This window comes from Amaranthus tricolor, chromosome 2 (genome assembly GCF_026212465.1).
Source record: "Amaranthus tricolor cultivar Red isolate AtriRed21 chromosome 2, ASM2621246v1, whole genome shotgun sequence".
NCBI lineage: Eukaryota > Viridiplantae > Streptophyta > Magnoliopsida > Caryophyllales > Amaranthaceae > Amaranthus > Amaranthus tricolor.
In genome coordinates, this window is record NC_080048.1 from 36187976 (window position 1) to 36205304 (window position 17329).

The 17329-nt window shown below is 35.2% G+C and overlaps 2 protein-coding genes across 3 annotated transcripts; one reads left to right on the forward strand and one right to left on the reverse strand.

Moving 5' to 3' along the window:
• On the forward strand, positions 1-8469 carry LOC130807030 (protein MODIFIED TRANSPORT TO THE VACUOLE 1-like). 2 transcript variants are annotated; one of them, XM_057672311.1, is made up of 5 exons: positions 1-667; positions 1909-2640; positions 3046-3201; positions 6071-7021; positions 8059-8469. In XM_057672311.1, the coding sequence occupies exons 1-5, from the start codon at positions 461-463 to the stop codon at positions 8098-8100; spliced, it is 2088 nt and encodes a 695-aa protein (XP_057528294.1). In that variant the 5' UTR covers positions 1-460; the 3' UTR covers positions 8101-8469. The 2 variants fall into 2 exon arrangements, with proteins under 2 accessions (XP_057528294.1, XP_057528295.1); XM_057672312.1 differs by having other exon boundaries at positions 1-538.
• Positions 8470-8576: 107 nt separating this feature from the next.
• LOC130807032 (N-(5'-phosphoribosyl)anthranilate isomerase 1, chloroplastic-like) lies at positions 8577-15991 on the reverse strand. The gene is made up of 5 exons (XM_057672313.1): positions 15806-15991; positions 15137-15201; positions 13385-13749; positions 13148-13311; positions 8577-10833 (listed from the first exon to the last, which is right to left on the reverse strand). Exons 2-5 carry the CDS (start codon positions 15192-15194, stop codon positions 10608-10610), a joined length of 813 nt encoding a protein of 270 aa, XP_057528296.1. The 5' UTR covers positions 15195-15201; positions 15806-15991; the 3' UTR covers positions 8577-10607.
• Between the last annotated feature and the right edge of the window lie 1338 nt (positions 15992-17329).

Below are 17329 nucleotides of genomic sequence, written 5' to 3' on the forward strand. Positions count from 1 at the left end.
TCCATAATCATTTTGGCATGAAAACAAGAACCGAGAGACTAATCCCGAGGGAAAAAACTGCAAATCGTCAACCACTTCCAGTCTTTCTCGTTCGTCGTTCTTTCTTTCTTACTACTATATGATTCCCAAAAGAACCCATTTTTCTTTTAATTTATCAATTTTGGAACAACAATCCTTTATCCTTTCATATTTACTCTTGATTTTGTTGGAGATCACCCAAATCACTTCCCCTTTTCATCCATTTCCCCATCTTTCTGAACTCAGATCAATCATATTAATCCATTTTAATTTCTTTACCCTTTTTAATCACTCTCTTTCAAATAAATAAGACAATTTTCTCCGATTTTAAGCAATTTTATCTTGTTGGTCGTTAGATTTTGACAATTTTAAGTCAAAATTCGAGTTGGGTTATTAGAAATTTAGAACCTTTTCTTGTCTTTATTAAAAAGAGAAGAGAAGGATGGATACTAGCAGAAGAGCTGTGGAATCATACTGGAGATCTCGGATGATAGATGCAGCCACTTCTGATGAAGATAAGGTTAGCCCTGTTTACAAATTGGAAGAACTTTGTGAGCTTTTTAGATCTTCTCCTTCTGGTATAGTCAAGGAAGTTTCTGAATTTTTGTTAAAAAGGCTTGATCATAAGAGCCCTATTGTCAAACAGAAGGTAATTTTTAGTCCTTTTTTGTGCATTGTTTTAGAATTAGATGAATTTGTTGGAAATACCTCTCGTGTGAGGAAGATTATGGTCATTATTCGTGGGCTTGGGGGCCCGAGCCTACGGGTGCCTCATGAGTTTATCTACATGAGTGGGCACATGGGGTGATGTGATAATGTGATGAATTGTCACGGCTTGACATAATTTTTGTAGGTTTTAATTCAAGTTCATAGTTTTTCTGTTAGTTTGTGGTAAGTGTCTGTTGTATTGTGGAGTTTTGATTGATAAAATTGACTTACTCATATTGTACATACATTTCAGAAAATTAACTAGATTTTTTTGATTACTTGATGAACAAGAACATTTTATTACAATAATTCCATTATCCCAATGTCAAAACCAATCTCCTACCTAGGTGGAGTTTGGGGGTGGAATATACACATTCGTAGAGTCTATATAGCAAGTGGCTGTTGGCCGGAGCCGTTTCGAATAACTCTTTGCTGCAGTGGTGGATTCAGGGTTTGAAGTCCAAGTGGCACCAACTAATGGACGAAATTTCGGCAACAACTATTTTACCCTTACTTGTTAAAGTTTTAAATACGGCATACCATAAAAGAAAATAGAACAAAATAAATCAACTGACCTAATAAAAAATGAGACAAAATAAATAAATAAGAGAAAATTACTAAAATGAGGGAGTATTTATCAGAAGACTTCAACTCTTACCAATAGAAAAGTCTACTTTGAATTACTTTGAATTTTTTTGAAAAAACGCCTAGGAGCACGTGACCCCGTGGGGTCCAATATACATCCGCCACTGCTTTGCTGTAGCTGTTAGCTGTTAGCTGGTCTGACTAGCCGAAAGTATTAGCAAATAGTAACGGCTGTTATGTTGGTGTTAGCTAAAAATTAATTGTCAGTTGTTGGTTGTATATATTATTTAAAAAATGGGTAAAACCCAAAAGACAACTTTTACTTTTTCTAGTTGTTTGACTTCCAAAAAGCCAAAATCCAACAAAGATCCCCAGGGTAAAGCCATTTGCCAAACACCCCTTTAAACTTGTTAGTGATAACAAACATGTTGCTTGCGAATTGCGATTGACTCTTGATATCAAACTTCATTTGCAAAGAGATTTTAGTATATTTCATAATTTTGTAGTAGTTTAGATTTATTTTTAGAAAGTTGCAAAGGTTGATTTTGGTAGTAGATTGCTTTTTGATGATTTTCTCTTGATTGATGTTTATTATAGGCTTTGAGGGTCATCAAGTATTCCGTTGGGAAGTCAGGTCCAGAGTTCAGGAGAGAAATGCAAAGGCATTCAGTGGTTGTGAAGCAGCTACTTCATTATAAGGGGCAACTTGATCCTCTAAAGGGGGATGCTTTGAACAAAGCGGTCAGGGAAACAGCTCAAGACGCTCTTTCAGCTATATTTTCGACTGATGACAACAAACCTGCTGCAACCGAGACAGCCCACAAGAGGATGGAAGGTTTTGGGAATACAAATTTTGTGAGGCCATCAGATGAGAAAAAGTCATTTCTTAGCGAGGTAGTCGATATTGGAAGTGCCTCCATAAAACAAGGTTTGAGTAACTTGGCTCAAGCGCATTCACATTCGTTCAATAAAAATGATACTGGAAGTTATAGGGGTCCTACGCTGAATAGGTCATTGACAAATGACTCGGATAAGTATGATAAAATGGGTTATCATGGTGGTAGTCAAGGTAGCTCATCGAGTTCACGGAATATGACGTCTGGACCTTGGGGACAAGATTCAAGCACAGTTACTGCTAATACTAATTCAAGTAACACTGAGAGTAAGACACGGGAGGAGAGGCTTCTAGAGACAATTGTGACTTCTGGCGGTGTACGGCTGCAGCCTACACGTGATGCTCTACAAGCTTTCTTGATGGAGGCTTCTAAGATGGATGCATTGGCTTTAAGTCAAGCACTTGAACTAAAACTTCAATCTCCTCATTGGCAGGTATTATAGCTATTTCTTTATGCGTCTTTTTCTTGTTTGATAGAAGATGTATGATAATTTGGTTAATTTGGACATGGATTTTAAATTTGAATATTAAAAGCTAATCAAACAACCAACATGGGATACTAATGTGCCACATAAACACCCTCCAATATTTTTATTTTTTTTTGTGTGGGGGGGTGGGGGGTGTGTGGTGGGTGGGTGGGGAGGGAGGTAGAGAGTTGGGATATTAATGTATACAGCCTTATTTATGCTCTTGTTTAGTTCTTCCAATGGTCAGTTTCTTCTCTACTTGATAAAGGACTGCTTGAATATGCTAATAAGTTGTAATTTTTCTTTGAGCGAAATACTTTTGGCTGTCTTTTGTGTAGACCTTATTCTTCAATTTGTGACTATTTTTGCCAGGTTCGAGTTAAAGCAATTTGTGTCCTTGAAGCAATCTTGAGAAAAAAAGATGATGATCATTTTTCCAGTATGGCTTCATACTTGGTTGACCGCATAGATCTAGTGATCAAATGTTCCGAGTCTCCACAGTCTTCATTGAGAGAGAAGGCAAACAAAGTAAGTATCTAGGTTTCCACGCTTTGAGCTAGCTATCTTTCTCAAATCAATTCCTTTGTCATTATTGTTATTGTAGTTTGTTTTCTCTTTAATGTTAATTGGTTGGTTGTGTGGATGCGTTGGAAGTCTTATATAGTTATATGTAATAAGATAAGAGTTCTTTTTGTGTCCTAAGACCAAAAGCTGCCTTGTTGAGTGTTGTTGAGCATGAAGAACAATTAATGTTAGTTGCCATTGTTTTCTCTTTATTCACAAATGACTTAAAATAAGATGTCCATTCCACTTATTCTAATTTAGGAAGTATGGGGTGTACGGGTTGTGTGCCTTGGCTCATCACTTGGGAGTTGGAAAAAAACTTTTGAAATTCCAGCAAGGCACAATCCAATAGGGGCAATGGGAGGTGCACAAGGTGTTCTTTGGGTAAGGCACAAGATTTGAAGAAATTCAAAAAATTACGTGTTTTGGTATGTGCATTTTTTCGAAAAGCACCCTGATGTAGCGTGCAATGGTGAGGCACAACCCTTTTACACCTATGAGGACTTTTTTTGTCATGTTGTTCTTTGATTGTTTGTTTCATCCTAGCATTAGTTTGAGGTTGTTTCCTATGCAGTAATAGATTATATATCCAAAGTTGGGAAGTATTGGTTAGATGCAGTGGTGTATCGAATTCTACCAAATGGGTTCGAAGCATAGTGCAAAAATGTGGTAATGTTTGCTATCACTATAACGAAAAAGGTGATGCGGTAATGGAAGTGATGCAGTTATCATGACGCCTAATTATTGGTGGATTGGTGGAAAGGATGAGATATCCATTACGGTCCAAAATGCGTTTTTTGTTCACCTTTACAATACGTGAAATATCGGTTCACTTTTTTTGAAATTTCACAATGCAGCTAATGCGATACAATTTGCACTATGTTTTGAAGTTTGAACACAAGACAGATAGCAATGAACACTTTTTCCCTTGTAATTGAGTTGCAAATTAGTCACCAAGATATAGGTTCTAATTTCTATGGCCAACTTGTGCTCGACTAAAATTCAATTTTTGTGAGTTTTTATGGATTTTGTGGTACCTTTTAAGTTCATTAGTAAAATAATTTTTTTTTATTTTTTTTGTCTTTGCAAATGGGTTCAACTGAACTATACTAAGCATGCCACTGCTTAGATGATAATAGTCTTGCACTTGTCTTCTATGCCAAGAGAAAATGTAAGGATAAAACTCATTTCTAGAATGTGTTTCACTCTTATCCGCATCATTCATCACCCTGTTTATCTCTTAGTAATTAGGGTTCATATGGTGACCCTATATTGTTGGAATTAAGGCTTTGACATTGTTGGCTTGTTGCTTGCCTTTTAGTAATGTATAATGATTTATTAAATTATTTTTCATTAACTTAGGGTTTGTTGCATTGTAAGCTCAAATCACGTTAGAGATTCTTGCATTTTCCTTTCTTTTTGGCAGATCTTTTGTTAGTTAAGAATAAGAGTGAGGGGCTTCTGTTTTTTGTAGATTACCAATTTTAGATTTGAAGTTGAGAAAAAATATTAAGATTCTATTATTCTGACAATTTTGGACATATTTATGTAAACTTGTTTTGTTAATTCATCTAGTGTTTCTGTCCCACGGAAAATGGAAGTATATCCATATTGTGGTTTTTGGTTGAGCTTCTATATGGAGGAACTTTGTTGTCCTTGAGTGAAGTGAATGTCTTAATTAACAATTTGGTTTGGACTACTTGCCATTTTTATGCCAAATATTGGTTAAAACTTTTCTATTGAGAATCTCTAGCAAATCAGATAACGTGGTTATTGCCTTATGAATTGATGGTGGGATAAAGGCGTTACATACATCAAGATCACTCCTTTCCCCATCACCCTTGTGCTGTGTGCCTTCTGTATGATAAACTGAGGTAGCCTTTTTTGTGGTAGGCAAGAAAAAATAGAAGACCTCAAAATGATAGAAAATGTTAATAATGGAAGAAAATAAAAAGATAATTACAAGCTTTTCGAGAGGCTTTTTCTCTCACAAAAGCGTTTTGAAACTTAAATTTCTCATTTTCATGTCTTTAGTTTATGGCACCCTCATCTTTGTATCTCCTCTGCTTGACTCAGAAACAAGGCCGCATTGCATCGCATCGGCCGCGTTGTAAAGGTTTTATAAATAAATGAACCGATATTTTGCATGTTGTAAAGGTGTAAACAAATTACGTTTTGGGCCACATAAAGGGATATCTAATGGTTTTGATTGATATTTAAGCGCTATGATAACCGCATCACTCTCGTTACCGCATTAGCATTCTGTAACTGTGATCGCTACTGTTACCGCATTTTTACACTATGGTTTTGCCTTTTCTCATCAGTTGATCCTTCCGATACAGCTGCCATTCCTGTCTACCATATCTTTCTTTACATACAAAAAAAGATTGCTCATCAGCTTGGGCTCTCTTTCCCATACCCATATGCCTACTTTCTTTCCAACAGCATACTGATCATCATCAAAGAATCATCTTTCTCCATTCTTGATGATGCCTTTATCTTGGTATGTAGCTGAAGCAGGAAGGGGGGATGAGCAGTTAGCTTGTCTGATGGATGGGAATTGGGATGGATGGTTTGTGGTATTGTGGATGTTTAGATTTTACTATCATTGACACTCTTAATTATGACAATGATTGCTCTTTAGAAGGTCATTCCTTTTGGTTGTTTTTCGTCTTGTATCCGTTAATATTTGTGCAAACTTCAAAATCACTTTGAACTAACACTTTAAAATCAAGGGGAGTAGTAATGATCGCAATAATTGCTTTGTTTGTGGATAAGGAAGCCATGCTCTCTTGATATGGGGTTTAATACGGGTTGACCCTCATAATGACAGGTCTTGAGTCTCTTGGGTAAAGATCAAACTAGAAATACGTCAGAAAAGGATACAAAAATCGAGAGATCTGTAGTTGAGATGCCTAACCTGATAGATACAGGAGATAATGATTTGCTTGGACATGATTTCAAAGACAACCTAAATGACCAACCTTCTGCAAGCAAGCCATTGTCATCCTCTGTCTTAATTGTTGATTTATTGGGGGATGGTGCAAGCAGTGATCTGAGTAAGACCAAACAAAGAACTGATGATGACCCATTTGCTGACGTCTCTTTCCATACGGGCGAGGACAAAGACCAGGAAAATGATCTCTTTTCTGGTATGATTGTTGGAGAAAACTCCAACACTGTTGAAGCGCCTAAGAGCAATGCTCTAGACCCATTTGATATTTTCGGATCCTCAGAACTGGTGCAGACGCAAACGAATCACACAAATGATGTTAACAATCTGATGGCGGGTTTATCCGTCAGTGGAAATGGCTCATTGGCAAATGAGAAAACAAACAACTCTGCCGCCTTTTCTGAATCAATACTCTCGGGTACAAATTCGAATTCTATTTCTCAAGGGTTAAATGGTGCTCTGAGCAATGGATTTGATCCTCATAAATCCAACCCTACTGCAAATAATGTTTTTTCTATGGGTTCTATTCCATCCAGTATACCTCCTGGAATGTTGTATAATCAGTTTTACCCTGCTGTTACCGCTAATGCAAATGCCATGTTTCCTATGGGTGGGTTGCTTGCTCAGCAGCAGTTTATGGCAGCTATGGCTAATTTCCAGTCATTAGGAAACTCGAGTTCCCGTAATGTTGCTGGTGGTGAAGTTGCTGCAAATTTCGGGGGAAGTGCTTCCCCTTTTCCAGATATATTTAATGCGAACATACCTTCACATACATCAACAGTCACCATGAACGCTCCGAAGGAAGATACAAAGGCATTTGATTTTATCATGGTAAGAAAATTTCTACTTTAAATTTTTTTAACCTATGTTGATAGATATCCACTCTTTATTTGGTTTGATTTGTTTTTTTTAATAGTAGTCTCTCTATTTGGTTATTTCCTTATGCTTTGATAGCTGAAATGCTGCAGTAGTGAGTGGTTCATAAAGCACATTCATCAGCCCCTACATGTTTGCCCCCTACTTCTCCAAAATATCTTACGCATATAAGAGGAACGGGGCAAACATCTGGAAGACGGGAGTTTGTGAGTGGAATCTTAGATTTACTTTGCTGCCTTCATCGTTGTGGAAAGTCAAACGGTACTCTAGGATTGTGAAGTTTGTAAGAAATATATACCTCCATTATTTTGGTTCGTGACAATTAGTATTTAGGAGAAAATCAATGAGGTTGATGCTATTGCTTAACTAGTCAAGGGGAGGAGATATAGTCCCATAGAATAGGGGAAAAAAGTAGAAACATTCGTTGGTGGGAGGACTAAGGTTGGGTATGAGAGGATAGAAGTGTCATGAAAGGAAAGATTAAATTTTGGCGAACAACGAAATATGTGCACAGACGGAAACTGGGGAGAATTGAAAATAGAACGAATGAAGTGATTAAAATATCAGCCCCTCTTGTATGAGACTGTCTCACCGTGAGACGAGTCCATACAAAAGGTCTATTATGCTAAAAGTTTCTATTATTGGGCTATTTAACCCAAATATGGGGCACGTCTCATGGTGAGACCGTCTTATACAAGAATTTTTGTAAAAATATAGGTAATGCTCAAAAGTCGCAACTTGGTTATGGTTTTCAATTGGTTGTCCATTAGAAATATGAAGGTATAATAATCTCATGTCTGTTTGATTTGCTAGCATTTTAACTTAAAGTCCTTTGAATTGTGCAAGTTCTCAGAGTTGATAAAGTTTGAAAATTTTGGATCCGTAGTCGCCTCTTTTTTTTACAAATGAATTTAAGTACCCATTTTCATGCGTTAGACGAGGTTGTTTCTGTTGCATCAATTTGATCAGTGTGTTCCTTAATACTTTGGCAGGATCATATGGCACAAGTGCGTGATCCAAAGAGATTGGTTTAGTTTTTTTGATTCAGAGGGCGAAGCTTTTGCTATCAATGCAATCCTATAGCTTGTAGATTGGAGCACCAATAAATTCTTTTCGCAATGAAGTCGTAGTATGGTAAACTCGTACTGGCACGATATTTCTGTGACATGTAGTTAGAAGAACATGTCTTGTAGACTTGTAGTTACTAACGATGAACGCGTTTTGTGTAGTTAGCAATTTTTCTTGATTGATGGAACTTTTTTGGTGGTAGCTTAAAAGATGTATTTTGGTCTGGAATGAGGGTCATATGTGATATGTGAGAATTCTTTCAGGGCCATGCTTCGAGTAAATGTCTGTTACTAAAGGCGAATAAAAATTAATTTTATTTTCTTTCCTCTTAAGCATATAACATTGTCTCTCTTTTATTCGCTATTAGTAACAATAAACAAAAAATTTTGACTTTTTTATACCAGTTTCTTAGTTCATAACAACAAACATACATAACCCCAGCTTCAGCGTGGATACACTTATTTTGGAAATAAAAATTTCTGAAAGCTTATTTTGAGAATTTTTTAGATAATAACTTTTTTTTTTCTAATTCCAAATATGTAGGAAGGACTCCCACTTAGCAACATAGAAAGTCCTAGAAAAAGCAGATGTAGTTCTTGTACATTCTCATTACCTTTCCTTATTAGTAGTTTATTAAAAATATTTCTTCAAAATATTAGAATTTAATGCATTGTATAGATCTTTGTCCCACTTATTTTGCATTGTATTTGTTATGATGTGAAATTTTTTTCACCTATATAATGCAAAATAAGTGGCAAAGAAAGTATATTTAGCCATAAGACAAAAGGACAAGAATTGAGTATTGACAACTAGATAATTTTAGTTGTCTCCAACTTCAACCTAAAAATAATTTCATAGTCATAATCATCAATCTAATGTCTCTCACAAAGTTAAGGTACAAAAAAAAGGTAACGTACAGATCGTACGCATACCCCCTCCGAAGATAGGGTGAAAAGGGATGCACACACAGTTAAATAAACCCAAAAAGAGAGGTCTGTAATAAGAGAGGAGTGACAACACGCCTCATGAGAAATGCTACCGGCAAAACACAACATAAGCTACACTAGGGTTGAGCCATAAAAATAAATAAGTAAAAACACGGATATTATGTTCTCCTTGGTCAGTCAAAAGTCTAAGAAACGCATTTGACGTCTCCAACTATTCATATCTCTCATCAAGACCTCAAATAGTTGCAACTCGCGCAAGTCAGTTTTTATCTAGTCCTCTCACTTTCTCTTTGGTCTACCTCAACTCCTCGTACCCTTCACCACGAGGCTCTCCACCATCCTTACGAGTACGTCGACAATCTTTCTTCTCACATGTCTAAACCACCTTAACTTTTTTTTCACGTAGCTTAGCGATAGAGAGGTAAACCCTAACTTCTCTCTAACTCTTGGTTCAAAAATTCATCCATTATTGTATCTCCACACATCCACATTAGCATTCGCATCTCAACTACGTCTTCCTTTTGTTCGAAGGACTTCTTAACATAAAAAAGTTGGTTTGATTACAATTCTATAGAATTTACCTTTTAGTCTAGTGGGAAACTTCTTAACACATAGCATTCCAGTGGTGATTCTTCCACTTAAGCCAATTCGCTTGAATTTGATGGGTTTCATCTTCAACTAACACCGCATTGCTCTGATAAATCAATCCTAAATATTTAAATTTGGTAGTACTTGCAACATCTTGTCCAATGGTCACCTCGAGATCACTTTTCGGCTTTATCCCACTAAAATTGTGTTTCAAATATTTTGTTTTTGTACGACTAATACGCAACCATTTGCCTTCTAACAGCCCTTTACTCCTCTAATTTCATAGTAGTCTCCTATCTAGTTTCAACAACTAGTACAATTTCATCAGCAAAAAGCATGCCCATAACACAATTTTCCACATAGATTTGAAAAGCACATTAATAATGGTGGTAAAAATAAAAATGCTTGGTGTCGATCCCTTATGTATACTACTTTTACCTGGCAAGACTATGTTGTTCCAATTGGTGACTAGATGTTGGTCTTATCTCCATCATACATCTACATGTCTCGTAAAAAAGTATCATGACAGAAGATTCCCAATCAAAAACAGATTCGCAATTTTATATTATATTATATTATTTTTCATTGTAACATTAGATACAAGAATCCAACTGTTTCATTCGGTAACTTAAGGTACAAGAAAGCTCATAAGGTACAAGAAAGCATTCTTATCTCTCACAAAAACTCTGAAGAACAATGAATTATATTGATACTGATGCTCATATTTTGTTATTCTCTCATCTGTTTCGACACCCAAAACTTGTATAATATACTTTTACTAATTGACTCATCTACATGAGAACTCGTACAAATTTTACAAGTATAGTGGAGGATGCAACTAATCCTAATTCCTATCCCATGAAAGTAGCCATTTTCTGTACATTTATTCAATGACGGTTTTAGAAAGATGAAGATCTAAGATGTATGTGATCTTACCCTCAATACCGCACAGAATTCACTGCTTTCATGAAAGTAGAAATTCGTAACTCGTCCTTCTGTATGCCATCCAAAGCACAAATGCCACTGCTAACATCAACTCCATTAGGACGGAGAGTAACAAGGGCTTCCTTAACATTATCGGGTTTGATTCCTCCTGCCAATAGCCAACCACGTTTGCTTTTAACAGATGGTAGTTTAAACTGCGTCCAATCGAATCCCTCTCCACTGTAAATGTAAGTAAAAAAAAGTTGACATTAAGAATTTCTATTTAAAGGATTGTAGTGCTGGATATGCAGAATAGAGGGTGGTACTAAGTATTAAGAACCAAATCAACTTCCCAAAAGACAAAATGCTTATCCTACTTTAACAGATGACGGAATTGGTGGTAAGCAATGTCACTAAGCCAACTTGATGAGCAAATAATACATACCAGTCCTAGAGAAATCAAAATACAAGGCGGCTCATTATTTCAAATTTATTAATGATCTATTGGCATAATTAAGGTATTTAATAGTAGTTAAAAACCCAATTAGGGGAAAAATCAAAAAAGAAGAGCAAAGTCGGAAAAATTAAGTGTTGTTGGAGAAATGAAGTGAAATTCAGGCATGAACCAAGACATTAGCCATTTCAGTTGTTTTCCTTCTTTTTCTTCCTGAAACTTAACTTATAGAGCTTATTTGGCTTATTACCTTCATGAAGGTAGGGATTACTGAATATAGCAGGGTCTTTTATGAGGGTAAATAAAGCCAAGGCAATTAACAGAAAATAAGCAACAAAAAAGTGGGAGCCTGATGATATTCAGAGTTAGTAGATGCAGATTGCAGCCTTATCAGGGCTATTGCCTATTAGTATGGAATTCAATTTGACACGGGATGCAGAATGCAACCCATACCGGTGAAGACTTAAGCGAAATAGCTAGAGCAAGTCTTACCTTTATAACTGAAAAGGCTAATACCCTGAGATTAAGCCAATTTATACAATGACCAACTTCACTAATGCCAAAGGATCAAAAAATGAGGGAGCAGTGAAGAAATGGATTGTGTGATGGGAAGATTAGTGACGTTATCTAGAACAATTCACGCTTTGCTGATCTTAGTAAAATGGGATACACTTACAGCATCTAGATGGCGAAAATAACAACATTCACTTTGCAATGTATAGTCTTTCATCCTTATCTACATGGCAAAAGCCAAACCTATGTGAAATATGCGTAGATAGCCAAATTGAGATAAAGAAGTTGTTCCTGATCCTGAATCCTCCAAGCCTTAGAAGAAAGTAGGTGAAAAGAACTATCTGGTATGACTCACGTAACCTCTCTACAATATACTTATAAGAAAAGAAGAAAGCATGGTTAAGGGTGGATTGGTAATTGGGTGTTGGGGGGGGGGGGGGGGGGGTGTTTAGGGAAGTCTTTGTTTATATAGGAGATTAGTAGATCCTTTTTGGTGGATGATTTTAGTAGACACTTAATGTTAGGAGTTAAGGCAATTGAAGTCCCTTTTATCTGTGATTCCTATTTCTTGAATAAAAGCACTTCTCTTCTTAAATTCTTTTCGATGGCTATCTCCATCCTTTGCTTTTGTTGTATTGTCGCAAGAAGTCTGGTCAGACCATATCACTATCACATATATGAATTCAAAGATTTCACAACAAAAAGCCGACATTTGGGTAAATAGCTAATAGCTACGAGGATTGATATTGCGATACTTAATATGTTCTCGTGGTATGGGTCAAAACTCAAAACTGTAGAAAGTTCTTATATAAAATGCCATCACATACAATCTGTAGCTCTTCAGCATAGAGCGCGCTCAGCACTGCATTATCCCATTATTCACAACATAAAGGCCTCAGCCCTGAATGCTAAGTGTGCAAGCCACAAGGAAGGCTCTTATCAATAGGTCTAAACCTGAGAGCCCAAACTTAGAGGATTCTTCATGTTTGAAGTGGAAATGAAATAGAGAAGATCAGTTATATAAAAGGCAAAGGCTGTTTTAGCTCTAGATCATAAGAATCAAAATAAATCAGGCTTTTCTTATGATTGTGTTTATCATTTTGTTTTATCTTTTCAAATTTTCAAAAGTCAGTATTACATTATGTATGTTTTGAAGATTGTGCACCAGAGAATTGCCACTGCATATGCAATCAAGAAATTTTATTATATAAACTTGTTTTAGCTTATAAGCAATTCAGATTTCAGCACTTAATGTAGTTAACTTAAGTTTCATTTTATTTATTCACATTATCAATCAACTGTTACGTGATTTACTGTATAAATAGAAGCCAACCTATTCTACCAATTGTGCCAAATCCAGTAAAAATACCATTTTGTGTACCATCAGTTCAAACTCCCAGGTTTGGTCATCAAGTCAACTTTATACAAGATTCAAAGTGAATGGTCTTTTTGCTCAAAGGAATCATTCTTTTACAATCATTTATAAACATAGTAAGAGTTAATAATTTGGTGCTTAGATGTTTATTCCATTCTATCATTCTATAATAGTATTAGCTAAAGAATGCATAATGTTGAAAAAACACATACCTTCCACCAGTTACACTATCTACTAGGATCCAGTCTATCAGAGAACAATCATCTAGAGAGATATTATTTAGGAGGACCCCATCTTTATTGGAGTGAAGAACGTATATAATTCGATTCTCCTTCACCAACAGTGGGAGAGCACTCCGAGAACCATTCCCATGAAGCTGCACAACATTAAAAAGTTAGCGGGTTGAAGAAAGCTATTGGCAATGTAATCAATGCTTTAAAATAACATACCTGGACGTATTCTATGGTAGATGCTGCAGCAGCTTTTAAAATAGTTTCAGCATCATCATCTACAAATACCCCCACTGGCTCAGCCCCATACTTCCTAGCAACCTCTGAAATCTCCTTTGCAGTTGAAAGAGAAACAGAACGTTTTGATTTTGGCCACATAATCATCCCAATAAAATCAGCACCAGCTTCAGCTGCAAGCGCAGCATCTTTAGCAGAAGTAATTCCACACATCTTCACTAAAGGCCGGTCTTTTTCATAATTCTTAGGTACAGGAGACATTTCCAATGAGTCAGAAGATGCCAACGCTTTTGTATTCCTTGACTTGAATTGTAGTCTTGATAAATGTTGATCTTTCTTGCGCATTCCTGCAAGTGATGAATCAGAAATGGCGTGGGTTAACCAACCAACTTTCACGTAAACTATCACCTCAAGTTTTTTCCATCTGACAAAACATGCATTCAAATATCGCAATGGTATCGTAGACTAGGCACAATGACTTGAGGATAAAATTAGAGATTTAAATTTGCCAAGTAGCTTGACAAAAGATGAGCCTCCATCCATTTTAACTCAAGGCGATAAAGCCTGTTCCGTAAGCATTCAATAATCTACATTTCCATATTCTATTTTTTGTGATGGAACCTCTATCTTACTCATGTTCTTCAGCCAGTTGACACCAAGTTTAAGTAATTAAAAATTTTACTTCTATGACTACCAGACATAACATAACACCACCCCCAACAACATTCCATTTCCCCAACGCTATAAAATTGCTCCCACGTATGCAGAGGGTTTTGGGGGTCGGATGTATACAACCTTACCCTTGTTAGTTATAACAAAGATGTTGTTTTCGATTGACTTTTGGAAACAAACATCATTTGCAACTTCATATAAATAAGGAGTGCACATAATTTAATGAGTCATTTTGAAATAATTTTGTAAAGAAATTGCACAATTATGAAGAATCTATACAAAAAATGAATAAAGAATTTCAAAACAAATGTAAAAGAGATTCACACACCAAGTTGAAAGGTGGGAAAATTCTAATACCAATGTGGTATTAGACTATAAAACCCCACTGAAAACAATTGCGAGACAATATTGTTGATTGTAGATATTCTTGATTTCAAAGATAATCCGAACCCTAACTATGCGGTGCACCCTAGCTTGATTCAAAAGAGAAATGAAAACCCCTAATATCCTCTCTCTAGAAACCCAAAGTTTATTTGTGGTCTTTCTAGATCCCCAATTGAATGATCCAATCCAATACAAGATGCAATGCTTTGAAATGAGTATTTATATGTTTGTAATACAAGAGGAATGACCTAAGCAAGTCCTGTGCAAAACAGAAAATTTAGGCAGAAACTAGGCAGTAATAAGCAAGAATGACCAGGTCGAGCAAGCATCAGCTTAAGATTCTGATATTTGTGCACACTTGTTATAGTCATTTGCCATCAACTATATTACATATTCCACATCAAAAAGCACCATCAACATCATATAGGTTGAGCTTATGAGCTTATGCGTCACCACATCAAACAAGTTATATCAAATAAGGGACAAACATGACATTACATAACATTGAATGGAAATACAGAACAAACTGTAAATATAATTAAATGATACTATAATTACAGCAGAGTTATATCAAATGAGACAGATAACTGAACTACCAGGACAACCCAAAATAGCTACAAGCCTACAACCATAGTAAGAAGAAAAGGAAAATATTCTTCAAAAGAAGTAAAAAATTACCATCAAACAGCATGTTGGGTATATTTTTCGTGATTCCAAGATGACATTGCATTTCCATAATAACTCTGAAATGGGAGATGATGTTAGCAACAATGTAGAAATTAGAATCAAATGCAATTAAGGCAGCTAAACAACCCCTCAGAAAAATCACTCCAATAGCATGATAACCATTTAAGCACCTTGCAGATTTCAATCAACAAAAAAGTCGGTTTCCCTAAAACAGATTTATCTATACTCACTCCCTTTTTTTCTTCAAAATCCCTAGTTTACTGTATAAGGTCAATACTCAATACAAGTCAAGCATTAAACAAACTCAAAATTCTTCCCTGAAACGTTTCCAAAAAGTCCAATTCACATAAGAAACGATAATTTTTGCAATTCAAAAATTATAATTATGCAATTTTCTACTTGTCATGCTATTAATCAGTAAATATCGATTAATAATCAATTCATCCCAAATCAAATTGAACAAATTGGTTATATTTTCAAGATTTTATTTTTAGAATAGAAAAGTAGGAAATCAAGCAAATAACACAAATATAATTTGCAAAATAATCCATTGAGGTAGTTTCTTATGTCCACCCCATTAAAGCACTAAAATCTCCACACAAAAAACTCAAATAACAACCAAAACAAAGGAATTAGGCATATAATTGAGGAATGATTTACCAGAGAAGAGAAATGGTTGATGAAAACAGAATTCAATGCAGTGATTTAGTTCCTAGGGTTCTTGCCTGCTTGCGTCAAGACTCAAGCGTCAAAAAAAACTGGCCTTAGTTCTTTTAAAAATGAGCAGTAGCATCCCCCATTTGACTTGTCTCTTACCGAAATTTGTCGCACTTTTATAATTAGCCGCCAACCATATTTACTTCATCTATAGGAGTAGTTTTGTCTCAATTTATATATTTTTTAATTACATCTTTATTTAAAATTTAAATTTTTAGCAATTTTCGTACTGTCTTCACAATATTTTCTTATTTTCTTTTTCTTGACTTCCCATCAAATACTTACCAAATAAATTGTATTGGACGGAGGAAAAATATAAAGTGCTTAGAAACTTTGGAACATAATACGTGAATGATTATTATATTTTAAATTTTTAATAATGTGAGTCAAAAAGGATAGATGGAAAACCTGTTGGATGCACTTACAAGAATGTGAAGAGAAGTTCTCATTTATCATTTAGGGGTGTTCTATTTGTTATTCCCATAAAGAATTTTTTTATTTATGTCATAAATTTTGGACAAAAATAACCTTATTTATGGTCACTTTAATATTTTTATAATGCTTATGGACCTCACATATCTTTCATTAACTTCATTTTAATAATTTTATATTCTTTATGATCTCCACATGTTTCCCACTAACTTTATAAAAATATTTTTTTATTAGTTGTGATCCCCATATTTTTTCCACTAACTTTCTTTTAATTATTTTTTTAATGCTTATGGTCCCTACTTTTCTTCCATCAAATTTATTATTCAATTAAATAATTTATCCAGTATCTAAAATATTCTATTTTTCTTAATTCTCGTGAACATTCCTTGTGGGAACTTCATTAAGAAACGGAGGGAGGGGGTAATTACTCTAAATTTATATTTTTTATTTTTAATTCTAACATTTAAACATAGTTAAATAAGATCTTATTTTATTCATCTCAATATAAGATTTATTAATATCTATTTTTATAGTTGTTGAAAAATTGATGAACAAGTTTATCTTTGTATTCCTTTGCTAGCACCACTTTTGAGCCACAAGTGCAAGGGCAAACACACAAGGAGGGTCCAATTATGGAGTTCATCCCATTATTTACAAAGACGCTCATAATAACTAATCATCGTCACTTGTTTAGGCACACAAAAAAATATTCTATAGGACTTCATTGATTTGGAGACCATGTTCAACTAAGATATGTTTTTTAAGGATAGTAGATCAAAAGGGTGCATTCAGACATTGAGTATGTTTTGTATCCAAGTCATGAGCCCATACAGCAAAGTCATAAGATGTTGCATCGTACGAGATTAGAATTACCATTGAGAAAACCAAATTTATTGTTTGTTTCAAAAGTGTTTCTGACATATTAGTCAATCAAACCTATTCACCATAGTTGTCGCCACATATCAAAGATAGATTGTTTGACAAATCTTAGAGCAATCTCATATTCCCATTCATGTTTTTTTTGTTCACCAAAAT